The sequence below is a fragment of the Mustelus asterias genome, chromosome 18 (genome assembly GCF_964213995.1).
Source record: "Mustelus asterias chromosome 18, sMusAst1.hap1.1, whole genome shotgun sequence".
Taxonomy (NCBI): domain Eukaryota; kingdom Metazoa; phylum Chordata; class Chondrichthyes; order Carcharhiniformes; family Triakidae; genus Mustelus; species Mustelus asterias.
Window position 1 is genome coordinate 73,623,665 of NC_135818.1, and position 26,261 is coordinate 73,649,925.

At 42.8% G+C, this 26,261-nt stretch overlaps 1 protein-coding gene across 2 annotated transcripts in view; it reads left to right on the forward strand.

Moving 5' to 3' along the window:
- Nucleotides 1–3,200: 3,200 nt before the first annotated feature.
- The window catches only part of sel1l (SEL1L adaptor subunit of SYVN1 ubiquitin ligase), a 37,206-nt gene continuing 14,145 nt past the window's right edge, over nucleotides 3,201–26,261 (forward strand). For both annotated transcript variants that reach the window (XM_078234296.1, XM_078234295.1), the window contains exons 1-13: nucleotides 3,201–3,439; nucleotides 10,196–10,233; nucleotides 10,993–11,206; nucleotides 14,472–14,639; nucleotides 16,588–16,693; nucleotides 17,398–17,560; nucleotides 19,555–19,608; nucleotides 20,023–20,082; nucleotides 20,749–20,830; nucleotides 23,108–23,262; nucleotides 23,592–23,648; nucleotides 25,223–25,291; nucleotides 25,379–25,456. In XM_078234296.1, coding sequence (XP_078090422.1) covers nucleotides 3,358–3,439; nucleotides 10,196–10,233; nucleotides 10,993–11,206; nucleotides 14,472–14,639; nucleotides 16,588–16,693; nucleotides 17,398–17,560; nucleotides 19,555–19,608; nucleotides 20,023–20,082; nucleotides 20,749–20,830; nucleotides 23,108–23,262; nucleotides 23,592–23,648; nucleotides 25,223–25,291; nucleotides 25,379–25,456 — 1,326 coding nt within the window. In that variant the 5' untranslated portion in view covers nucleotides 3,201–3,357. The remainder of the gene's footprint in view (nucleotides 3,440–10,195; nucleotides 10,234–10,992; nucleotides 11,207–14,471; nucleotides 14,640–16,587; nucleotides 16,694–17,397; nucleotides 17,561–19,554; nucleotides 19,609–20,022; nucleotides 20,083–20,748; nucleotides 20,831–23,107; nucleotides 23,263–23,591; nucleotides 23,649–25,222; nucleotides 25,292–25,378; nucleotides 25,457–26,261) is intronic.

The window sequence follows — 26,261 nt, forward strand, 5'->3', positions numbered from 1 at the left end:
AGAAAATTACAGCTCAGAAACAGGCCTTTTGGCCCTTCTTGTTTGTGCCGAACCATTTTATGCCTAGTCCCACTGACCTGCACTTGGACCATATCCCTCTACACCCCTCTCATCCATGGACCCGTCCAAGTTTTTCTTAAATGTTAAAAGTGACCCCGCATTTACCACTTTATCCGGCAGCTCATTCCACAGTCCCACCACTCTCTGCGTGAAGAAGCCCCCCCTAATATTCCCTTTAAACTTTTCTCCTTTCACCCTTAACCCAAGCCCTCTGGTTTTTTTCTCCCCTAGCCTCAGTGGAAAAAGCCTGCTTGCATTCACTCTATCTATACCCATCAAAATCTTATACACCTCTAACAAATCTCCCCTCAATCTTCTATGCTCCAGGGAATAAAGTCCCAACCTATTCAATCTCTCTCTGTAACTCAGCTTCTCAAATCCCGGCAACATCCTTGTGAACCTTCTCTGCACTCTTGCAATCTTATTTACATCCTTCCTGTAACTAGGTGACCAAAACTGTACACAATACTCCAAATTCGGCCTCACCAATGCCTTATATAACCTTACCATAACATTCCAACTTTTATACTCGATACTCCGATTTATAAAGGCTAATGTACCAAAGGCACTCTTTACGACCCTATCCACCTGTGATGTCACTTTTAGGGAATTCTGTACCTGTATTCCCAGATCCCTCTGTTCAACTGCACTCTTCAGAGTCCTACCATTTACCCTGTACGTTCTTCTTTGGTTTGTCCTTCCAAAGTGCAATATCTCACACTTGTCTGCGTTAAATTCCATTTGCCATTTTTCAGCCCATTTTTCTAGTTGGTCCAAATCCCTCTGCAAGCTTTGAAAACCTTCCTCACTGTCCACTACACCTCCAATCTTTGTATCATCAGCAAACTTGCTGATCCAATTTACCACATTATCATCCAGATCATTGATATAGATGACAAACAACAATGGACCCAACACCGATTCCTGCGGCACACCACTAGTCACAGGCCTCCACTCACAGAAGCAATCCTCCACAACCACTCTCTGGCTTCTTCCATTGAGCCAGTGTCTAATCCAATTTACTACCTCCCCATGTATACCTAGCGACTGAACCTTCCTAACTAACTTCCCATGAGGGACCTTGTCAAAGGCTTTGCTGAAATCTAGGTAGACACCATCCACCGCCTTCCCTTCATCCACTTTCCTGGTAACCTCCTCGAAAAACTCTAATAGATTGGTCAAACATGACCTACCGCGCACAAAGCCATGTTGACTCTCCCTAATAAGTCCCTGTCTATCCAAATATTTGTAGATCCTATCCCTTATCACACCTTCCAATAACTTGCCCACCACCGACGTCAAACTTACTGGCCGATAATTTCCCGGATTTCTTTTGGAACCTTTTTTAAACAACGGAACAACATGAGCCACCCTCCAATCATCCGGCACCTCTCCCGTGAATACTGACATTTTAAATATGTCTGCCAGGGCCTCTGCAAGTGCAACAGTGAAATGGGTCACCAATTTTTAATTTCTTCCCTTCCCCGCTTTTGCATGTAGATGAGGGTAATGATATCTTTCTTCATGGATTCTGTGCTATAACTGCCATGATTCTAAAGAGCAGAGGGAGTGAAATCTGATTTTCCATTGAGGGAGTGCAGTGAAGATTTACCAGGCTGATTCCTGGATGGCAAGTCTGTCATATGAGGAAAAACTAAATCGGCTAGGATGATAATCATTGGAGTTTAGAAAAGTGAGAAGGGATCTCATAGAAACTTTTATATTTAAAACATGATTAGGCAGGGTAGATTCAGAATGTTCCCGATGGTATGGGAGTCCAGAACTAAGGATCATAGTTTGAAGATAAGGGGTAAACCTTTTGGAACTGAGGGGAGGAGAAATTTCTTCACCCAGAGAATGGTTAATGTGTGGAATTTACTACCACAGAAAATAGTTGAGGCCAAAACTTTGCGTGATTTTTCAAGAATAAATTAGATTTAGCTCTTGGGGCTCAATGGATCCAGGGATGTGGGGAAGGTGGGATCAGGGTACTTGATTTGATTTATTATTGTGATGTGTATTGGGATACAGTAAAAAGTATTGTTTCTTGTGCATTATACTGTTCAAAGAGTACATAGGGGAGAAGGAGAGAGTGCAGAATATTGTGTTGCAGTCAAAGCTAGGGTGTAGAGGAAGATCAGCTTGATATGAGGTAGGTCCATTCAAAGGTCTGATGGCACCAGGGAAAAAGCTGTTCTTGAGTCGGTTGGTACGTGATCTCATACATTTGTATCTTTTTCCCGACGGAAGCAGGTGCAGGAGAGTATGCCTGGGGTGCGTGGGGTCCATAATTATGCTGGCTGCTTTCCCGAGACAGTGGGAAGTGTAGATGGAGTCATTGGATGGGAGGCTGGTTTGCGTGATGGACTGGGCTACGTTCACAACCCTTTGTAGTTTCTTGTGGTCAGAGCAGGAGCCATACCAAGCTGTGATACATCTGGAAAAGATATTGAATTTGATGACCGCCCATGATCAAAATGAATGGTGTCGCAAACTGGAAGGGCCGAATGGCCTCCACCTGCTTCTATTCTCTATGTCTGTGGCTGAGCTGCCCCTGGGTAGTCACCACAATGGGTGTAGCAATTTGCCCCTGCAACTCAAGCACATGTTATCCTTTGTGTCCCTGCCTCCCAACGCATGCGCACCACCACGGCTCCAGCGTGGGGACGGTACCAATCTCGGGGACAGCTCCAGTCCTGCCTCCCACGGAGGGCGGGGCTACAAACGCACCCGCCCCCACGCTCCCTGCGGAAACACAGCCAGGGAAGGAGAACCCTTTCGCGGCTTCGCAGAGCAGCCACCAGGGTTTACCCTCCCTCCGGCGGCTGCTCAGAACCGCGCCCCAATGCCGTCCTTCCCTCGGCGGCTGCGTAGAGCCGCGCGCCTTAACCACCCTCCCCTCCGGCGGCTGCGCGGAGCCACCCTCCCCTCCGGCGGCTGCGCAGAGTCGCGCTTGTCCCTTCCAACCCTACCCTGCGTGATCTCCATAGGCTGGCCGGCGCGCCGCTCTGCACGAGAGGGGGGGGGGGGGGGGCGGGGGGGGCGGGGGGAGAAACGTCCAATGGGGAAGAGCCATGTTGCGCGAGACGTGACCCGCCGCAGGGATGTGTGGGAGCGGCTGATTGGTCGGCGCGGCGGCTGACGTGTGGGAGGAAGGATATAAAGGCGCGGCGCCGCCATGGCCGGGGAGGTTTGCGCGAGGAAGTTGTGTCGGTGCAAGTAAGGAGGCGGCAGGAGGAAGAGGCCGCAGCTCTGGGGCTGGAGAGAGAGAAAGGGAGGGGGTAGACACGCAGAGATATGAGTGGAAATCAGATCAGGAAGGTCCGCATTTGGCCTCTCTTGCTGCTGCTGCTGACGGGGCTGAAGGCCGCTTCTGGGGGTGAGTAACCTGGGTCCCCTGCCAGAGAACCGCTTCTCTCTCTGTCCTGAAGGCCTGTCCCTAGCCCTCTGTCTCTCCATGATTCTGCGGCCGAGCTTCAGTGATCAGTGCCTCCCCCTCACCCCCCTTCTCCTGTTGCTGATTTAATTGACCTGTCACTGGGCGGGGGGGGGGGGGCACTGGCACCCCCACCCCCACCCCCACCCCCACCCCCATAAACTCTCACACGTTGCCAGCACTAATTGTGTTGCGTTTGTACTGCATTTCTACTTATTATTTATTATCCCACCATCACCACGGGTATTATAGAATCATAGAACCTCCCCTAACAGTGCAGAAGGAGGCCATTCAGCCCATTGAGTCTGTGCTGACCCTCTGACAGAGCATCTTACCCAGGCCCAAGGATGTGCGATTTAGGTGGATTGGCCATGCTAAATTGCCCCTTTCTGTCAGGGGGATTAATATTTACCGTGGAGTTATGGGGACGGGCCTGGGTGGGATTGTTGTTGGTGCAGACTTGATGGGCCGTACGGCCTCCTGCACTGTTAGAGATTTCATGATTCTGTGACCCACACCTGCACCATTCCCTTAACCCCTTCACGTTTATTCCACTAACTCCCTAACCGATAGTTCATTCGTGGGACATGAGCGTCGCTGGCTAACTGGCATTTATTGCCCCATCCCTAGTTGCCCTTGAATTAAGTGGTTTGCTAGGCCATTTCAGAGGGCAGTTTTGGCTCTGGAATCACATGTAGGCCAGACAGGGTAAGGATGGTAGATTTCCTTCCCTGAAGGGCATTGGTGACCCAGATGGGTTTTTTTGACAATCTGTTTTCATGGTCATCAGTAGATTCTTAATCCCTGATATTTTTATTGTATTCAAATTCTACCACCCGCCACGGCAGGATTCGAACCGGAGTCTCTGGAACGTTAGCTGAGTTTCTGGATTAATAATCTAGCGATAATACTATGAGGCCATCGCCCCTCCTGGTGCAATGTGTTATTCGTCTCGTAATCTTGGGCTGCTGACAGGGAGCCTATTTGGATCCCACCTATGGCATGCAATTGAAAAGGGTGTGTGTCTGTCATAAGCTGCAGTTGGTCCATGAACATCCTCACTTGTCTGTGATGCTCACGCCCCAAGAGTCAATTTTATAAAGTCACTGCATTTTCAATCTGCTTGAGACTTTGGATGTCAGAAAGGGCCCACTATACCAGCGCTGGTCCATAAGAATGCACCGCAGCACTTGGTGATTGGGTCTTGCAGGGTGTGGATACAGCAGCAGTCACATGTTGCAGTTTGTTCATGTTGCACATCAAGCTTGCTGATGAAAGAAGAATGAGATAAGGCAATGTTTTATGCAAATGGACATGTTCATCCTTCTCTCCCATCTGAAAAATACTGATTGTCTTCCATGCACCATTCATTCCATTCGTTTTGAGTTTTTAAGAAGGTGTTATCTTAGCTTTGTTTATAAAATGATAGTGGCATGCCTTATGGCTATTAATAAGAAGAAGAAAATTGTTTTGTGAACCTGCCGTTTACAGGTCCAGGCAGCGGGCGATTGAGGGGGCCGTCCATCCTGACTGTCTGCCCCTTTACCGCGGCTATGTTCGCGGCCAGGTGTCCCTGGAGAGGGAGCATGCGGTGTCCACGGGCACGGTTGACGCCTTTCGTGCCCGTTGGGCACCGCAGGGGTTGGGGTGCGTTACTGACCCTGATAATCGCATTTTAATTTGATGTTTTCAAGTTTCCTTTGTACTTTGATTTGTGTTCGGGCTGTTCCCCCTCCTTTTGGGGAGCTGCCCCTTTTACTTTGTCCTGACTTAATTTGAGTTTGTTTATTCGGTTTGACCTAAGAGGCCAAACAAAATAACACACCCCTTTATCTGTAAGTTTTGCATTACAAACAGTTGATGCCAAACTTTTCATTTTGCTTTTCTAACTTTTATTTGAAAGAGAATTTAGAGTACTGTAAAATATAATCAATGGTGGGCAGGAGTGGGTGAGAACGTTTGCTCCGACTTCTGGGAGAAGCCTTTCGGAATTGTTGATGTGCATAAAGACTTGAGTCATAGTGGATATTGGTACCGGTCTGGATACAGGACTTTATTGAGAAGAGGCAAAGGGTACAAATCGGTAACTATAATGTCTTAAATGTAAGCTAAGCATGTGTTGTCGATGATACACCACAGGGTACTTGCTGCAAAGTTGTCTCGTCAGGCAACTCAACCAAGAACGAGAGCCTTAGTCTCAGGATAAGGGGTTTTAGGATGGAGATGAGAAATTTTCCTTCGGCCCACCAAGCGTACATTGATTCCTGATTTAGACTCGCTACTTATTTTGCATACGCAGTTTCTGTCCCTCAGTTTGCCCCCTGTTCATGTGTCTATCAGGACATACCCTGAACGTTACTAGCATGCCTACTTCCACCACCTCCACTGGCAGTGTGTTCCAGGCACCCAGCACTCTCTGCATAGAACAGCAGATATCCACTCCATCTGACGAAGGAGCAGTGCTCCGAAAGCTTATGGTATTTGCTACCAAATAAACCTGTTGGACTTTAACCTGGTGTTGTGAGACTTCTTACTAGAAAAACATTCCCCACACATCTCCCCCTAAACTTTCCTCCTCTCATCTTAAACCTGTGCCCTCTTGTGGTTGACCTTTCCACCCTGGGCAAAAGCCCCTGACTATCCACCCTAACTATTACCCTTACAATTCTGCAGACCTCTATCAGATTGCCCCTCAGCCTCCGTCATTCCAGTGAAAACAATCCAAGTTTATCCAACCTCATCTCATATCTAAAACCCTCCAGGCCAGGCAACATCCTGATAAACCTGACAATATATTCGAGGCTTAGATGGATGAATTATTTTCTGGGACGTGATGGGAGAGTGGAGTTGAGGTTAAAGTTCAGCTGTGATCTTACTAAATGGTGGAGCAGGCTCGAGGGGTGGCTTCTGCTTCTATTTCTTGTGTGACTGAATAATTCTTCCTACTGGGAATGTGCTGTACAGGCATCCACTGCGTTTACGAGGAGTATGTGTCTCGTCATGTTCCATAGAGGGAGCAGTCAGCCAAACAGTTGGCAAGTCCTATTCCAATGGCTGATGATTTGAAATCAGTAGTAGTTGATTAGAAAGCACCTGCTACGTAGCAGTTGGAGATCTTGAGGGGACTGGCAAAATGCAAGATACTCTGTAAAGGGAGCTGTTTATCTTGTTAAGAAAACAGTGGCACAGTGGTTAGCCCTGGAGCCTCACAGCTGGACTCGGGTTCAATTCCAGCCTTGGGTGACTGTGGATTTTGTGTATTCTCCTTGTGTCTATGTGGGTTTCCTCCCATAGTCCAAAGATACGCAGGTTAGGTGGATTGGCCATGCTAAGTTGCCCCTTAGTGTCCAAAGAGGTGTAGGTTAGGGAGATTAGCCAGGGGAAATGTATGGGGTTACGGGGATAGGGCAGGGGACAGAGCCTGGATAAAATACTCTGTCAGAGTCCTTGCAGACCCGAGGGCCGAAAGCCCCCCTCTGCAGGTTCTATGAAATGTTGTGCTGATCACTGCTGGCAGATGCTGGTGTGATGTGTTCTTGCCTGGAGTTTGGCACCTGTCATGTTGGGCCTTAAAGATCCAGCAGTTTGTATCCTTTGCCCAGACTTTTTCTGGTGGGAGAGTATACTGTGGAGAGTGATGACCATGAAAGCAACACAATTCACCATAAAATGTTGCAGTGAACTTGAGATCCAAATCCAAGCTGGCTAATGACAAGTTGGTCATTGTCCTTTACTGGAGGGGCATGCTTCATTTATCCTTGGGTTGAAGTAGATCGTGATGATTTGCCTGGCAACAGATGGGAATCAATTCAACGCTTTGTGATAGATGAGTAAACCAGTTGTGTTGCTGATTGCACAAATCCAGGGTTGCTCGCTGATGCAACTGGACAAGGAAGCCTGTTACTGAGGTAACATGGGCAAGGGATTCTTTTGAGTCTGCTTTGGGTAATCCTGCAGGCCGAAGCCTGAATTGATACTTGCTGGATGGACGTGAGATGCGTCTCTCATCCATCCAACTAGATGGGTGGCACTGTAGCACAGTGATTAGCACTGCTGCCTCACAGCGTCAGGGACCCAGGTTCGATTCCCAACTTGGGTCACTGTCTGTGTGGAGTTTGCACGTTCTCCCCGTGTCTGCGTGGGTTTCCTCCAGGTGCTCCGGTTTCCTCCCACATTCTGAAAGATGTGCTGGTTTGGTGCATTGACCCGAACAGCGCCGGACTGTGGTGACTCAGGGAATTTCGCAGTAACTTCACTGCAGTGTTAATGTAAGCCTTACTTGTGACTCATAAATAAACTTTTAACTTTATCTCTAAAGGGCCATAGTGTGTACTTCATTGAGTGACTAGCAACTCTGTAGGTGGATTTCTCCTACAGTGAAGTGGATAAATCCAAATGTGATGAATTTTATTGCACATCAAATATCCATTGCACAGAAGCTTTCCTCCTCCTCTTGACTTCTTTGCCTGCTACCTATCAGGTGCGAGTGTACCAATGGGTTGCAGCAGAGAAGTAGACTGAGACTGCAAAGCAATTGTAGAACTACTGCAAGGGTGTGTGTGAAGCTGGTTTGGGGAGTACAAGATGGAAAGGAGGTTTGACTGACAGTAAGTACTCAGACTGCTAATTAGTGTGAAAATGTAACTTGGTGTTAGTTGTAGTTGGTGGGAATTTTTCTGTTTTCTTGTTTAGTAATTGTGAAATGTATGGTCTTGCTGCAGAGGGAGCACTGATACTGCTGTACAATGTTTACAGTGTGCCTGAGGATTACGGATTTAGCAATCATTGAATAGGAGGTAAACATTACATTTTAATTAGACAGCTCACCTTGAAGAGCAATTTTCATGTTTAGTGCAGCTGGTTTTTATAAACCTGAAGCCCCAGGTAACAGAATTTTGTGGAACTTTATGGTCTAGACAAGAGTTGTGTGGAATTTAAATGGACTATTTCCCCAGTCATTTCAATACAGTATGTAGAGATTCTGACAAAGTAATACCCTGCATTGATAAACTAGTTGATTTGGAATGAGCAGAACCCACCCTCACCTGTTGAGATTGCATCTTTCAACCAGAGATCTCCTTATCCCGTTCAAGTCGACTCTTTAGTTCGATAGAATGTACGCACAATAACAGGCAATTTGCTAATTGGTTTGTGTCAATCTCTATACATTATGAGCTTCCTCTACCACTTGTACATTAGTATAATCTTCTATTCCTTCCTCTTTGTTTGCCTAACTTCCCCTTAAAATATCTGTTCAATTTGCATCATGTTCTGGGGTGGGTGGGTAAAATTTCTGCTGAATTTCCCATTGGATTTATTAATGATCTGAATCTTTTATATTTATAACCTCTATTTTGGTCTCCTCAATAAGTGGAAACATCTCTAACCAAAAGAGAAAACGCTGGAAAATCTCAGCAGGTCTGGCAGCATCTGTAAGGAGAGAAAAGAGCTGATGTTTCGAGTCCAGATGACCCTTTGTCAAAGTTTTCTCTCTTAGTTTCAGATTCCAACATTCACAGTAATTTGCTTTTATTTATGGAAACATCCCTGTCCCTGTCAAAGCCCCCCACAATGTAAACGATCTCTACTTGATCCAAGCTCTGACTTTTAACCTGGTAACTTTTAAATGTTCCCAAACAGATCTATACATTTTCAATTGAACTAAATATATAAATGCAAGATTAAATATTTTTGGTAGTGCAGGTCAGATAGACAGTTAATTGGCTCTATATACCTTCATAATGGGGCAAGTCATTCTTCTAAATTCATGATTACAGAAACATGTGGGCTGAAATTTTCCGGCCCTTCATGCCGGCAGGATCCTCTGGCCCTGCCCATGGTGACTCTGCATGGCGTGTTCCCTGGCAGTGGAGGGTGCAGGGCATGCAATACCCTGTAGACATCGGTGGGATGAGAAGGACCTACCTTGGGCAATAGCGGGCTGTCTCCGTTTCTGGAAAAGGTGTGGGGGGGTGCGGTGCATGGTGGTATGTGGTATAACAAAAGCAGAAAGTGCTGGAAAATCTCAACAGGTCTGACAGCATCTGTGGAGAGAAAATAGAGCAAACGTTTCGAGTCTGGATGACCCTTCGTCAGGGCTCATGACCCAACCCAGAGCTCTGACGAAGGGTCATCCAGACTTGAAACATTGGCTCTACTCGCTCTCCACTAATGCTGTCAGACCCACTGAGATTTTCCAGTATTTTCTGTTGTTTCAGATTCCAGCATCCACAGTATTTTGCTGATAACTGGCCTGGTTAGGAAAATATATCAGCTTAGTGAGCAGGAATATAATCAGTCATGCACCTTTCATTTGTATATTTCTGTGTAATGTTTGTTTTTCTATATTGTGACAAACCTTTCTAGAAGATGGATATTGGACTTCCTGGATAGGCTGAATGAACAGTGGAAAAATGTCTGTGCTGTAGATAAGCATATACAATTGAACCATCTATCTTTATGCATGTTGTATTTTTTGAAAATGTTTTGCGTTTTTAAATGAATGGAAAATACTTCTGGTAAAAATTGACTAGTTCTTTTCATCAGTCTGAGATATGATGCTGTTCTGCTACATAGTTTAAATGTGGCATTATTACAGTGTGATTGTTCTGTTTAAAATTATGTCTGCATTTAGTTTATGTAATTGTAAAACTATCATTACCTTGGCTAGTGACAATTTTCCTTCTGCTGCTTCCACAGATGTACAAGAAATTGACAGTGAATCACTGGACTCAAAGGTAATCTTTCATTTTGTAGCCAATCACACCAAAGGAATTGCAAAGGGGCACCATTAGTGTAGGGCCTTGTGACCTTAGAGGAGTGCTAGAACTGAGAGTTTTGCAAGTGCTGTTTTCAAACTGGTTTGCTGTTTTATAGCCACTGATCAACCCAGTGAGGTATTTGGAAGAAACGTCTTTGCCCAAAGAATGGGAAAATCATGGAAGGTGCTACCTCAAGTGGTTGAGGCAAATAATATAGATGCATTTAAACAACCTACAAAAGAACATCGCGGAGAAAGGAGCAGACACATGTGCTGATAGTGTTGGATAGTGGTTCGAGAAGGCTCATGTGGGGCATAAATGCCAGCATAGATTGAGCTGAATGGTTTGTTTCCACACTAGCCGTTTAACGTACTGCTCCTTAATCTTGATCATCTACCAGACTTTTGTCAGTGATGCTCTGGAGCTGTGAAGATTCAAGTTCGTGTGTGTGGTCACTCTCTCGCTGACAAATCTAATATCCAGCACTCTACTTTCTCGCATTAGTTTAATTTTTAATGTGTTTCTACCATTTGTAGAGCAGTAAAGTTCATATGATTTCTTTTCATATTGTCCTAGTATGCTTTGTTGCAACATGCAGCTGTTAGAATCTTTAGATAATAATGTGTTTTTTTTCCTCTCTGGAGAGAACTCTGCTCCTGCATTTATTTGAAGAAAATTGTGAGCGATGGAGAATTCAAATTGATTTGAATTTTACCTCTTGTATACATCTTTTAGACAGATGAACAGAAGGAAGATCATCCAGCTGGAGTGCGTGTAGTTGCTGGCCAGATCATAGAATCCAAAGAAGATCTCTGGGAAGATAAAGATGAAGAACACCAGCATACGAATACTGAGGAAGAACTCCAGCATACCACTACTGAGGAAGAACTCCAGCATACGACTGGTGAAGAAGAAAGTTCAGCCAAGGACAATGTGGACGATATTAAAGGTAAGAGTGAAAAATCATCCATTTGGCCAGCCTTAACTCCAGGTGGCTCCTCGGTGACCTGGAGGACCCAGTGTCTTAATGTATTACTTGGTGTCAGGGTAAGCCACATGAGTGAAAAAGCATAAGTTGAGGGGAGGATTAACTTAAATGTCAGAGAAATCTCAGATAATAATGCACCAACATGGATGAGCGATTTTGACTGGGGAAGTGATTAAATTGATTATTATTTGAATATTCAGTCTCTGATAATTCAATTTTAAAGTTCAGTGGAATACAGTAAAGTATGAAATTGCTCAATTACAAATTGGGGTTGTGATGTACAGGCCGTTTTCGCAGATCTATGATTCTACCAATAAGTGTAAAACTACAGATTTACTTCTAGTGGCTTTGTAAAAAATATTGTACTTGTCTTAGTTGCTTACCAAGTTAAAGTTTGCTGCTACATGTTTGTATTGGACTCCCTTCTGAAACTTTTGCATCTAAAAATAGAATAGTCGATCATATCAATCGTAACTGTAATGGGACCAAGTCAGCAGTGGCTTGTGCAGGTGCTTTTTTTCCCTTCCCTCCCCCACGATTGCTATTGTGCCACGTCGAACAAGAAAAAGCTTTTGTCATGTAGTACAAAGGTCAGAAAGGAAAGGCAGAAAATAAACTTGGTTTACTCTTTGTCAGAATGTATGTTTCCAAGACATTAAATCTTAATTAGTTAGACTTCCTATTTTAAATAGGATAATTTGTCGGGTGCCTATCCAGTATGGGAAAGTGTGAGCAACTGGCCAAATGCCAATGTGTTGTTTGTGAAAGGTGCACCTTGGTTTCTCGTGAAGAATTTCATCGTGCTCTTGTGTATCTGCAAACTCTCTGAAATCTTGACTTAATGTGGAATTAGCTTGAAGTTGTGGAAAAGCTGAAATGAGGTGCAACCAGCTGAGAATCTGCAGTGAACTTCACCTATGCATTTGATTAGATTAGGTTGATTGGCCATGCTCAATTGTACTTTAGTACAAGGGGGGGGAACTAGCAGAGTAAATAGGTGGGCGGATGGGAACAGGGCTTGAGTGGGATTGTTGTCGGTGCAGACTCGGGCCTGTAGGAATTCTATGATACTATGATTTAGACTTTGCATTTTTGGTATATTTGTGCAACAGCATATATATAAGTTCAAAGTTATGGTGTCACATAACCTTTTATATTGATTAAAGATTTTTAAGTCATACATTTATTATCAAATGTGAATCATGAATACATTTTTGTACACTATTATTTTAACTAGCAAAATGTAACTTTGATTCACTCTTTCGTTTTTTCGATATAGGATTGATTTTGGCGCTAGTCTAGTTCAGCAAACAACCTTTTGAATAACCTTTCTGGGCCATCTACATTTTGCTAAATATAATTTGCCGCCGCCTCTTGACATTTATCCATCTTGAAGTAGGCAGCAATCTGAAAAGATTGCTTTTGAATTACACAAACGATTTGGGTTTTAATTTTAAGGTGGCAATTTTTTTGTTTAAAAGGCCGGTAGCTTTATTTCACTGGACTTGTTTGACGTGTGTTTTCGTTCACAAATCATCGGCATACAAGGGGGCATAACTATTGGGTTCGTGGTGGGAGATATAGGAAGGATATCAGAGGTAGGTTCTTTATGCAGAGAGTGGTTGGGGTGTGGAATGGACTGCCTGCAGTGATAGTGGAGTCAGACACTTTAGGAACATTTAAGCGGTTATTGGATAGGCACATGGAGCACACCAGGATGATGGGGAGTGGGATAGCTTGATCTTGGTTTCAGATAAAGCTCGGCACAACATCGTGGGCCGAAGGGCCTGTTCTGTGCTGTAATGTTCTATGTTCACTTCTGTAATTGGTTAAATTTTAATTTGTATAGTTCATCTTGTTTTGATTTCTCGCCTCCTTTGCTTTTCACTGCTGATAACCAACGCACCAGAAGTTGAAACTTGTATTCTTTAATCCGTAGTTCAGCTTTTCGTACAACATCTAAGAATATTTGAAGGCTGTTAGTTCCAAATAGTATATGCAGTTTGGCATGTATAATAAAAGTATTGACTTGCTACAGAATTGGGAGAGGCAGTGGCCTAGCGGTATTATGGCTAGACTATTAATCTGGAAACACAGCTAATGTTCTGGGAATCTGGGTTCGAATCCTGCCACAGCAGATGGTGTAATTTGAATTCAGTTTTTCAAAACTGAAATCTGGAATTAAGAATCTACTGATCATGAAACCATTGTCGAAAAACCGATCTGGTTCACTAATGTCCTTTAGGAAAGGAAATCCGCCATCCTTACCTGGTCTGGCCTACATGTGACTCCAAGAGCCACAGCAATATTTGATTTTGATTTGATTTATTATTGTCACATGTATTAACATACAGTGAAAAGTACTGTTTCTTGCGTGCTATACAGACAAAACATTGTTCATAGAGAAGGAAATGAGAGAGTGCAGAATGTAGCATTACAGTCATAGCTAGGGTGTAGATAAAGATCAACTTAATGCAAGGTAAGTCCATTCAAAAGTCTGACAGCAGCAGGGAAGAAGCTGTTTTTGAGTTGGTTGGTACGTGGCCTCAGACTTTTGTATCTTTTTCCTGACAGAAGAAGGTGGAAGAGAGAATGTCCTGGGTGCATGGGGTCCTTAATTATGCTGGCTGTTTTACCAAGGCAGCGGGAAGTGTCGACAGTTAATGGATGGGAGGCTGGTTTGCATGATGGATTGGGCTACATTCACAATCTTTTGTAGTTCCTTGTGGTCTTGGGCAGAGCAGGAGCCATACCAAGCTGTGATACAAACAGAATGTTTTCTATAGTGCATCTGTAAAAGTTGGTGAGAGTCGTAGCTGACATGCCAAATTTCCTTAGTGATCTCAGAAAGTAGAGGCATTGGTGGGCTTTCTTAATTATAGTGTCGGCATGGGGGGACCAGGACAGGTTGTTGGTGATCTGGACACTTAAAAACTTGAAGTTCTTGACCCTTTCTACTTCGTCCCCATTGATGTAGACGGGCATGTTCTCCTTTACACTTCTTGAAGTCAATGACAATCTCCTTTGTTTTGTTGACAATGTGGTTGAGACTCAACTGCCCACCAAGGACAGCTAGGGATAGACAATAAATGCTGGCCCAGCCAGCGACACCCATGTCCCAGGAATGAATTAAAAAACTAGGTTATTTGTTGCATTCCTTGGCTTCTGAGATATTTTATTTTCTGGTTTAAATGAAAATAAGTATTTATTTTGTGGTCAATTTCAGAACAAACAGCAATTGGTGGCACTGCTGATGGTGAGCCCTGCCTATTTCCTTTCCTGTTCATGGACCAGGAATATTTTAGCTGCACTACTGACGGACGAGATGATGACCGATTCTGGTGTGCAACAACATACAACTACAATCAGGATCGCAAGTGGGGATTTTGTGAAAGTGAGGATTTTGCTCAAGTGTAATTTATGCATCTTTCGATACAGGAATTTTAAACTGTAGTTGGAAAATCTGAATATATTAAAAGCTTGAATGTTAACTTCAAGACTTTTTCTAAATTGTGAAGTGCAATGCTAGGATCGGGTGAAATCAGGAACTTGGTGTAATAGTACATAGAATCATAGGATCCCTATAGTGCAGGAGGAGGCCATTCGGCTCATCAAGTCTGCACCGACCACAATTCCACCCAGGTCCTATTCCCGTCACCCCACATACTTCCCCTGCTAATCCCCCGACACTAAGGTCAATTTAGCATGGCCAATCAACCTAACCCGCACAGCTTTGGACTGTGGGAGGAAACCGGAGCGCCCGGAGGAAACCCACGCAGACATGGGGAGAATGTGCAAGCTCCACACAGACAATGCCCCGAGGCTTTATTTTTATGGCACAAAACTGAGTTCACCGATTTTATTTTTAAAAAGCATGTTGATATTTGGCTGTAATTTAATTGTGAAGGCAAAATGGATTATTTGTTTGCAGGGGGGATGGAAATTACATTGTTGGCATAGGTAATGACAAACCACAATCGTGTGGCTTGAGTCAATATTTTAAGTTTTGTCTGGGTTAAAAGGCTGAAACATGGCGATATTTTGGGGCAGGTGTTTTGGGGGGAATTCTCCCATCCATCATAGGAATTGTAGAGGGTCGGGGAGGGAGCGGACCATGCAAAGGTCTGTTGACCTCGAGGGGGTTTTCCCATTTTTGGGGTGAGTGCGGCTGGAAAATCCCACCCGTTGTGTTCACTAAAAATGCACAGTTTACATAGTGATTATTTATTTTCCCCCCTCCTATTATCTTGACAATATTTTGGAACAATCGTGGTCAGTATTTTTGCCTCTCCTGTGACTAAACTACTTTCCTTTTCTCCTGAGAACACTTGGCCACAGTGTAAAATAACATTAGAATGTATAAGCATGCAGCTATACTCTGGGTCTGTGGTTTATAAAATACTGTTTGAATCGTGTACCCATTTGAAATAATAGCACACTGACTACTAGTAGTTCCAAGTGAACAGTTGACCTGTTTTTCTAAGCAGGACAGCTTTCTTGCCTTCTAGTACCAGTGATTGTTTTTTGGCATGCAGAGCATTCCTGGTACTGATGAATGTTTATCCACTAAAATGCGCATCAACCATGAAAGCGTTTTGTTGAAATGCATTAAATGGTTAGCTTTTACATGAGCTACATTGCATCTTCTGATTTTTTTTTTGCCCTTCCCCCAGTCTTTCATTACCTGGATTTTAAATTCTATGAATTAGGTTACTATGTTTTGGCTTTTATTTGAGATCTACAGTTGCTCTAATATAGGCCCAGTGCACAACTATCTAAATGATCAGTTCCTTCGATTCCACTTGTGCAAAGTATCTTCCATGTTTGGAAGTGAATTGACTTGTAGAAAAGGTTTGGTAACTGTGTGACATTATTATAATGGTGTTTTATTTATTAGTGTCACAATTAGGCTTGCATTAATACTGCACCGAAGTGACTGTGAAAATCCCCGAGTCGCCACTCTCCGGCGCCTGTTCGGGTACATTGAAGGAGAATTAGCATGGCCAATGCAGCTAACTAGCATGTCTTTCGGACTGTGGGAGGAAACCCACGCAGACACGGGGAGAAGGTGCAGATTCCGCACAGACATTGATCCCAAACCCAACTCGAACCCAGGTCCCTGGTGCTGTGAGGCAGCAGTGCTAACCACTGTGCCATCGTTTAGAAGCTTCTAATGTTCTGTTCTATTGGATAAATATGATGAAGTCATTCTTAATTAGTGTATAACCATATATTTATAAAGTTTTTTAAAGTTTTGCAATCTTTGATTTGGTTCATTTCTAATTAATGTTATCTCTGTTTCTAAAGAACTGAATGATTTTGTTTGTATGTGTGTATTGCAGCTGATGAAGAAGCCAGTCAAAGAAAACTTGCACAGGAAGCAGAGAGACTTTATCACACTGGAATGAAAATAATAAACAGTACAAGTAAAAAGAATCAGAAAAAAGAGTAAGCATCCTCGTTCAATTATAAATTCCTCCCCCCTCGCTTTTCCTTGGTGCCATTCTCCTATCTTAAAGGTTTGATGTCCAGCAGTCATTAGGAATTTAAGGATGCGCCTTCTATGCCCACTTAATAGGGATTCAGGCATAGCATAACAAAAATCCTTGGAGGGTGGACTTTCCTATTGTCCTTCAGTCCCACTGAAATGGATTGTGCTACATGCCCTTTTTGTATTTGTGTTCCAGTTGCGATTGATTGTTTACTAATTAATAGATACAATCGCAGCCATAACCTTTAATGTCCTGACTTAGACCTCTTGCTAGAGCTATTGAGTGTTGTCTTGCCATTTGTGGCCCTTTAGAAGTACCAAAACTTGCTGTAAGTAATTATTTTGTTTTTCTTTATTTTTAAATATTGGAAGTAGAACCAGAGGTCATTAAGAATATAGGCAACTTCCAGGGACTGTTAAATATTCAAAGGAAAATATGGCATCTTTGTTGGTAAGGGAACCTGTACAAAGGTGGGACTGAGTACACAATGTCAAATTTATCAGCTTGGAATGTGCTTGTCCTTGGACGGGGTGTCGTGCAAACCCTAGCACTAACAATTACTGGATTAATGTGACATTCCAGCTGCTTAACTGTCCCCCAATTGACACAGATCATAATCCTCTTATTGGTTCCATTTACTACATTTTTATTTTGATTTAGAGGCTATAAAATACTTGTGAAAGCTGCTGATATGGGAAATACCAAGGCCATGGAGAAAGTGGGCTATGCCATGCTGTTGGGTGATTACCTGAAGTTGAACATTGGAGCTGCTAAGAACTTCTTTGAGACACTTGCAGAGCAGGGGTCTCCAAAAGGTCAAACAGTAGGTGTGCTTTAACTACATCATAACTACACAATCTTTACTGATCATTGGGCATTGCCTCAAGTAATATTGGCATCGACTGAATGATTTGAAGAACATGATCTGAGCTTCAGAATCTCTGAACGGTAATGCAAATGTTTAGTATTATATTAGATCCTCTCTCGGTGCTACAATTTGTACATTTAAATTTCAGGTTTTATTATATAATGGTGAGATTAAAAAGTCAAATATTTTGTGTAATTCAGTACATCTGAAATGTTCTATGACTAAGTTCTTAAATATTTTTAGATAGGTTAGTATGAACAGAAACATTATCGTTCAAGTTCTTGTTCTTGACAACTTTTGTGTTCTATCTAATTTTTGGAATGCTTATTATTGATCCAGATCCATTCTTCAGCATAAATAGTTTCCCAATAACTGGCTTAAATTAAGGAAATGTGTATGAACATTTGGATTGAGTCATCTGAGCATTCCTCATGTAGGAAGCCAATTACTGTAACTACCTTTCTGATTGGGAACAGAATAAAACGCCTTATTTTCAGTTCTAATGGACTTGTATTGAGGCTGATCCCAGCAGCAACATCTGCAGTTGGGGTCAGTTTCTACATGCATGTTTGTGATACTTGGTGCTCTTCTCCATCTCGGTCAACCCTCTCCATTGTCTCCTCTCAGCCACTGTCTGGCTCCTGCAAAACTGTCTTTCCTTGACCACTGTTTCAGGCTGGACTTCTGTACTCCATTTGAAACTTAAAAAGTATTTCCTTGTGCTTCCAATACACCCAACTGCTTCTGCCCTTCCTCCAATCATCCACCATGTAACTTTCTACTCATTCCAAGCTCTTCCCGTGTGCTATTTCATCTCACAGTCCTCATTGACTTTTATTTAGTTCCTGCTTTCTTGTACACAAGTTCTAATTTTTGTGTTTGTATCCCTTCATTTTTTTGTTTCATTTTCTGTCTCAACAGTCCAAAAATGTGCAGGTTAGGTGGATTCGCTGTGATAAATTGCCCCTTAGTGTCAGGAATAGCAGGATAAATACATGGAGTTACAGGGATAGGGCCTGGGTGGGATTGTTGTTGGTGCATACTTCATAGAATCATAAAAACCCTACAGTGCAGAAGACCGAATCTGCACTGACAACAATCCCACCACAGGCCCCATCCCCACAAACTTACCCTATTGATCCTTCTAACCTACACATCCTGGGACACTATGGTCAATTTAGCATGGCCAATCGACCTAGCCCACACATCTTTGGACTGTGGGAGGAAACCGGAGCACCTGGAGCAAACCCACACAGACACGTGGAGAACGTGCAAACTCCACATAGACAGTGACCCAAGCCAGGAATCAAACCCAGGTGCCTGGATCTGAGAGGCAGCAGTGCTAACCAGTGTGCCACTGCGCTGCCCAAAGGACCTAATGGCCGCCTTCTGCACTTTATGGATTCTATAATATCCAGCCCACCATGAACTTTGTTCCACTGACTTCAGGTTCTTGTGCACTTTTTTCCCCTACAAACTCTGTTTGTCATGCTTTCATTTAACCTAGGCTCTGGAATTCTGAGCTTAAACTCCTCTGCCCCTCTATTTTCATCTCTTGATCCCCTCAATCAAAGCTCTTGTCTTTGGACAAGCTGGTCATGCCTAGTCTTTCCTCCTTCGGCTCTGTTTATGTACAATAGAAGTGTGTGACACAATAATGAATAAAAGTCTGAGTCGTGCCTCTCAAGATTCCCACTTTTTAACAACCTATGGCATCAAATTTTGTGTAAGACAAACAGGTAAATAGTTCTCACTTGATTTTAAAACATTTAAAGCAGACTGATTGTCTTCTCATGTGTTAACTGCTTTAAGTTATTTAAGTATTTGGAAGCTTTAAATCATTTATTTTTCTTTTATGTAGCTTACCTTTTTGTGAAGGGAAAATAACATATGGATATACTATTTTGACAACTTTTCAACTTACCAACTGGCTTGTGTTCTGTTTCTAGGCCCTTGGCTTCCTTTATGCATCTGGAGTGGGAGTCCACTCAAGTCAAGCGAAGGTACTACAAATTCTTTATTATCTGGCATGCACGGGAATGGGTGGTGCTGGCTGATGGAGAGTTCCATTTACCAATGAAATACAGCACAACAATACTTGTAGCATAAACTAATATGCAAGTACTGGGGAAGTAAAGTAGTGTTCTTTTGATCTTCAACAGTACATTAAACATGTTCCTGATAACTTTCCAATTGCTTCTGGTTGGCAAAGTGATGATTCATATTAGGGGCACATCAGAAATTCCTGTTATTAGAGAATTCTGGTTAGTAGTGTCGGTAACTCGGCTCACTATATTTGTTTCACTTCCCTCCAGTTTTTTGTCAGGCCGTCCTGTCGCCCCCTCCTCGCTGAATGTGGTCTTGTAAGCTTACATGCAGCAAACTTCCTAACATAGACTTTGTTTTCATTTGTAAAGGCATTGGTATTTTACACCTTTGGAGCACTTGGAGGAAACTTGTTGTCACACATGATTTTGGTATGTAACTTTGCCTATGAGTTGTAAACTGTGCGCACAACTACAATATGCAAAAAAATCACACTAAATGCTTTTGTTTACCAGCCCAACAACAGGAGAAAAAAAAATTAAAGTTAACAGCTGGATCGAAAGAGTGGGCAGAATTGTCTTCTGTTCAGTTTTGTGCTTCATTTTACAAATCATGCTATGGAATGTGCATTTCTATAATCCACTTTCAATGGGCAGTTGAAGCTACTTCGTTGAATATCTTTAAGGCAAAGATAGATTTTTGAACAGTAAAAGAATTAAGGGTTATGGTGAGCGGGTGGGTAAGTGGAGCTGAGTCCACAAAAACATCAGCCATGATTTTATTGAATGGCGGAACAGGCTTGAGGGGTCAGATGGCCTACTCCTGCTCCTAGTTCTTATGTTCTCAGCCCAACAACAGGAGAAAAAAAAATTAAAGTTAACAGCTGGATCAAAAGAGTTGACGGAATCGTCTTCTGTTCAGTTTTGTGCTTCATTTTGCAAATCATGCAGTGGGAGGAAACCGGAGCACCCGGAGGAAACCCATGCAGACACGGGGAGAACGTGCAAACTCCACACAGTGAATTTCCATAGCCCACGTTCAATGGGCATAGTTACAATCAGTGTTTTTCAATAATGCATCTATTTTTCATCCTTCAGGGTTATAGATATTGGGCTGGCATTGGAGTCCCTCAGAGCTGTGAATCTGCACTAACTCATTACAAACTGGTGGCAAACTATGGTAAGCAATCAACTATTGTCGGATTGTGTGAGTGTTGTAAACTATAGAAATGAGGAGCATTACTGATACTTAAAAATGGGAAATGCTGGGAAATACTCAGCAGGTCTGGAGAGAGAACATTACAGGTTGATGACCTGTCTTCACTGAATAGTTTGAAATAGGTTTTGAAGCAGCCGCAAAGGCAGAGAATTGGAAAAAGAACAAAAAGGAGGGTCTGTGATGGGGTGAAAGACAGGAGAGATTAAGTAACAAAAGGGTTGATGGTGCAAGTTCCAAGGGAGTGATAATGGGACAGGTAAAGAAACAAAAGACTCCATCTGTAGTATTTTACTTTTGCATTATATACTCTTCCTAGGGTCCCAAGTAAATAGTCACAGAATTATAGAGTTCCTACAGTGCAGAAGGAGGAGGCCATTTGGCCCAACAAGTCTGCACCGACACTGACAGACCATCATACCCAGGCTCCCCACTCTATCCCCCATAACCATGCGCATGTACCCCACTAATCCTCCTAACCTACACATCTAGGAACACTACAGGGCAATTTAGCATGGACAATACACCTAACCCGCACATCTTTGGATTCTGGGAGGAAACTGGAGCACCCGGAGGAAACCCATGCAGACACTGGGAGAACGTGAAAATTCCACACAGTCACTCATGGCTGGAATTAAACCCAGATCCCTGGTGCTGAGGCAGCAATGCTTACCACTGTGCCCACCGTGCATGAGTGATTTCTTTCCCTAAAGATATACCTGTTTAACTTTCTGTTTAAAAACATAAAAATGCATGTGTGTTGAAGTTGCAACACAGCAACTGGCTGTTTGGCCTAACCAGTCCACTTCAGCACTTGCTTACATGGGCGCAAATCATTCTATTTGCATCCTAAACTTGTATTGTACATGCTTACAAACGTTCAGCCCCTCGAGCATGTTCCACCATCCACTAAGGTCATGGCAGATCTGACTGTGGCCTCAAATGTCACATCCCTGGTAAACTGACTCCTTTGTTGGTCAAGGATCTCTCCACCTTAAAATATTTAATGACCTCCACCTCGAACTACCCTGAGTTAATAGAATTCCGAGCACATTTGACTCTTGGTAAGAAATTCTCCTCACTTCTGTCATAAATGGGGGAGCTCTTGTTTTCAAGCTGTGGTTCTAAGTTCTAGTCTCTCCCACAAGGGGAAACATCCTTTCAACATCTACCCAGTCAAGACCCATTAGAATCTTGCATTTAAAAATAGGTATGCTTTCAACCCTTTCCACTTGCCCACCAGCCCAATGGACACGGTGTCACAGTGGTTAGCACTGCGGCCTCACAGCGCCGCAGGGTTTGATTCCCTACTTGGGTCATTGTCAGTGTGGAGTCTGTACGTTCTCCCTGGGTTTCCTCCGGGTGCTCCAGTTTCCTCCCACAGTCTGAAAGACGTGCTGGTTAGGTGCATTGGCCATGCTAAGTTCTCCCTCAGTGTATTGGAACAGGTGCCAGGGTGTGGCGCCTAGGGGATTTTCACAGTAACTTCATTGCAGTGTTAATGTACGCTTACTTGTGACACTAATTAATAAACTGAAAGAAACTAATTGGCCTAGTTTTTACCTCCACCACTAACCTGGAAATGATTTCCACACAACTCTCATATTTGCTCTGCCCTCTGCTCTAATCTTTTTTTCACATTTAGTCATTAAGGTTGCATCCAGATCTGTGTCAGCAATTATTTTATTACAAATGCAGTAGCACTATTGCTGTGTGAGTGAGGCTTGAGGTATCTAGTATTTTAAGTGAAAGTTTTCCACAATGTGATGGATAGCACAATGAATTATTTTCACCTTGCTCAATAGTTTGGCACTTGAGTTATAGTTAGAATAGTCACAAGTAAGACTTACATTAGCATTGCAATGAAGTTGCTGTGAAATTCCCCTAGCCTGGCGCCTGTTCAAGTCTATGCACCTAATCGCGTCTTTCAGAATGTGGGAGGAAACTGGAGCACCCGGAGGAAACCCCCACAGACATGGGGAGAACGTGCAAACTGCACATGGACAGTGACCCAAGTCGGGAATCAAACCCAGGTCCCTAAGGCTATGAAGCAGCAGTGCTAGCCACTGTGCCACCATGCTGCCCACGAGTGCTTTAGAATGAATGATTTTTTTATATAATTACTAGTTCTAGTTTGACAGTAAAACAAAAATGCTATTTCTGGCAGCTGTCCTTCGTATGGATCATCTTGTGCTGGTTAAATATTTCATTAATTTTTGAATGATTAAATTTCTTCCCCAGTTGCCAATGATATATCTCTGACTGGTGGTAACGTTGTTCAGAGAATACGTCTTCTTGATGAAGCTGAAAACTCGGGTGTTGGCAGTGGAATGCTGGAAGATGACTTAATCCAGTATTACCAGTTCCTGGCTGAAAAGGGAGATGTCCAAGCACAGGTATTGTAGAAATGATCTCGGAAATAATCTGAATAAAAGTTAAAATAATTGTTTGGTTCTAGATCTGAATTTGTCATTATAGCTAAAATGTAAAAATCTTGGGCTTATCAGCGCTGGCTTGGAGGGCCGAAGGGCCTGTTCCTGTGCTGTCCTTTGTTGCCCTTTCACAGCATTACCCCACAAGTGTTGCCTATCTATATAACAATGCTCCTTTTGTATTTTAATTCCTGCTGATTTAAAACTTGCAAACGTGACAAGACCTTTAAATGGAATTCTGAACTGAGCAAAGACTCCAGTAAAGTTGCAAAATAGTTATCTGTCTTTTTTAGGTTGGACTTGGTCAATTGCATTTGCATGGAGGACGAGGTGTGGAACAAAATTTTCAGGTAATTATTTGCAAGGGCACTTGAGAAGTTGGAATGTTTTTCTTGGTGTTGCAAGGAGTGAGTAGATTCTGTTGCATTTTAGAGGTAGCTTTTCTTTTTAAAGCCTTAGTCTTGAGTATTTCTTTATAGAGAATGTGTTTTCCTATGATTTATTGCTAGTTTACTTTCTAGAAAGGTTACTTCAATGGTAAGTTTGAGATCTCTTCAAAAGGGATAAAGCCACCTTGTCTTGTGGTAAAGATTGTGCTGTTATCAACTGAGAAATAATGAGTCTTAACTCACAGCCATAGAGTCATAGAGGTTTACAGCATGGAAGCAGGCCCTTTGGCCCAACTTGTCCATGCCGCCCTTTTTTTTTAAACCCCTAAGCTAGTCCCATTTGGCCCATATCCCTCTATACCCATCTTACCCATATAACTATCTAAACACTTATAGCTTATCCCAAAAGATGCAAGGAGTGGAAGCACACACTTCCTAGAATCACTGTACTCACAGCATTTCTGTCTGGTATCCTATGACATGTAATGTTTTTATGCTTGCATGTTAATGTAATATGCACTGCAACTCTGCCTTCGGGCTGTGTTTCACAAATAAAATTTTATTATTATAAACTGATGCTGGCCAACTGCTCAAAGTTTAGTATTCTAAATATTATTACACTGCAGCAATTCACCAAAGACCCTGAGACAGCACCTTCCAAACCCACAACCACTTCCATCTAGAACGACAAGGGCAGCAGATACCTGTGCCCATTGGGTTGGTGGGTAAAGGGAAAGGGTTGAAAGTATACATATTTTTCAATGCAAGAGCACCATCCCTTGCAAGCTCCCACCAAGCCACTCACCATCCTGACTTGGAAATATGTCGCCGTTCCTTCTCGGTCGCTGGGTCAAAATCCTGGAATTTTCTCCCTAACGTCAGTGGGTCGACCCACAGCAGGTGGGCTTTTGATTTGATTTATTATCATCACGTTATTAGTATACAGTGAAAAGTATTGTTTCTTGTGTGCTATACAGATAAAGCATTCCATTCATAGAGAAGGGAACGAGAGTGCAGAATGTGGTGTTACAGTCAAAGCTAGGGTGTAGAGAAAGACCATAGTGCAAAGTAAGCCCATTCAAAAGTCTGACAGCAGCAAGGAAGAAGCTGTTGTAAAGCATTGTTAGAGTTAAAAGAGTTAGTATAAAGTTTTAGAAGCACAGGGAGAGAGTAAAAGATAGAATTAGAAGGTATGCTGGGCGCAGCTTGCAAGAAGTCGCCTCGCTCCAGCGATGCAAGAAGGCAGCTCACCTTCTCAAGGGCAACCAGGAATGGGCATTAACTGCTGGCCTAGCCAACGACACCCATGTCCCAAAAATGAATAAAAACAAGTTCTCCACATTTCACCTTTCCAACTTCTATTTTCAGTAGCAGGAATTCTTCACTCCCTGTTCTAAACTTTAACGTTTCTAACTTGGGTGTGTGAACATAGAATATTTTGGGCAACCAGACAGTTCAAGTGCACAACCTACAGTACAACTGAAGTAGACAAATTAATTCATAACAGCTTGAGTTTCTTTATTTATCTTTTACAGAGAGCCTTTGATTACTTTAATCAAGCAGCAGGAACTGGGAACTCCCAAGCAATGGCATTCCTTGGAAAGGTAAATGCTTAAAATAATACACTTTGCAAAATAGAGACCGGTTATAATTGAAAACTTTAAAACGGAACTTTTTTTTTACAAAAACAGATGTACTCGGAAGGTAGTAATGTTGTGCCCCAGAACAATGATACTGCTTTTCATTACTTCAAGAAATCTGCAGACATGGTAAGTCTTTCTTTAAATAGCTGTCAAAAAATTTTGCTTTGGATTTTCACTTATCCCATCCAAACTGATTAACCTTTCAAAGCCTGAAAATGTTTAAATGTGTGATGTAAATATCCTGAATTGTTACTTACTCCATGAATATACTTGTTGAATGGAAGTGTTCTCTCTCCAAGCCTCTGGACAAACTATAATCTTCTTAGTGAGATAACTGAGTTATAGATGAGCGCTGTGGTTGTCTCTACTGTCCCAATTATTGTACCAGCAGTTTGACTGTTGATTTGGGTGAAATTGTCAATCAATACTTTTTCCCTCCCTTTTGCCTAAGGAAGATAAATGGGTTCATATATTCATTCAGTTGCATCCTCGATGGAAGATTAAAACCAGGTCAACTGTTAATGATAAACTTTAGCCTGTGTCCAATGTCACAATATGGATTCCATTACACTGATCAATTGGTTTGTTCTATTCGCTGCATCACATGCAATGGGTGGAGGTGGCTAATTAATCAGCAAACCAATGCCTTAAAGTGTGTTCTTAATTGTTGAGCAACATCCAGCTCCAGCAAAAGCCCAGAACACGGCGGATTGTTGATGGGATTGGAGAGGATGTGGTCGATCACTATCGAAATCCTCCATCCAGTAATCGCAATCCAAACAAGTAGTTTGGTTTGGAGATTCTGAATGGTGGTTTAATGTTTGTAAGAGTACAATTTGGCATATTTTACTTGGAAGTACCCTTCCATGAATTGGTGATCATACTGAATGTCAGCAAGTCTACATTTATTTTCACTGATCCAATTCCCTGT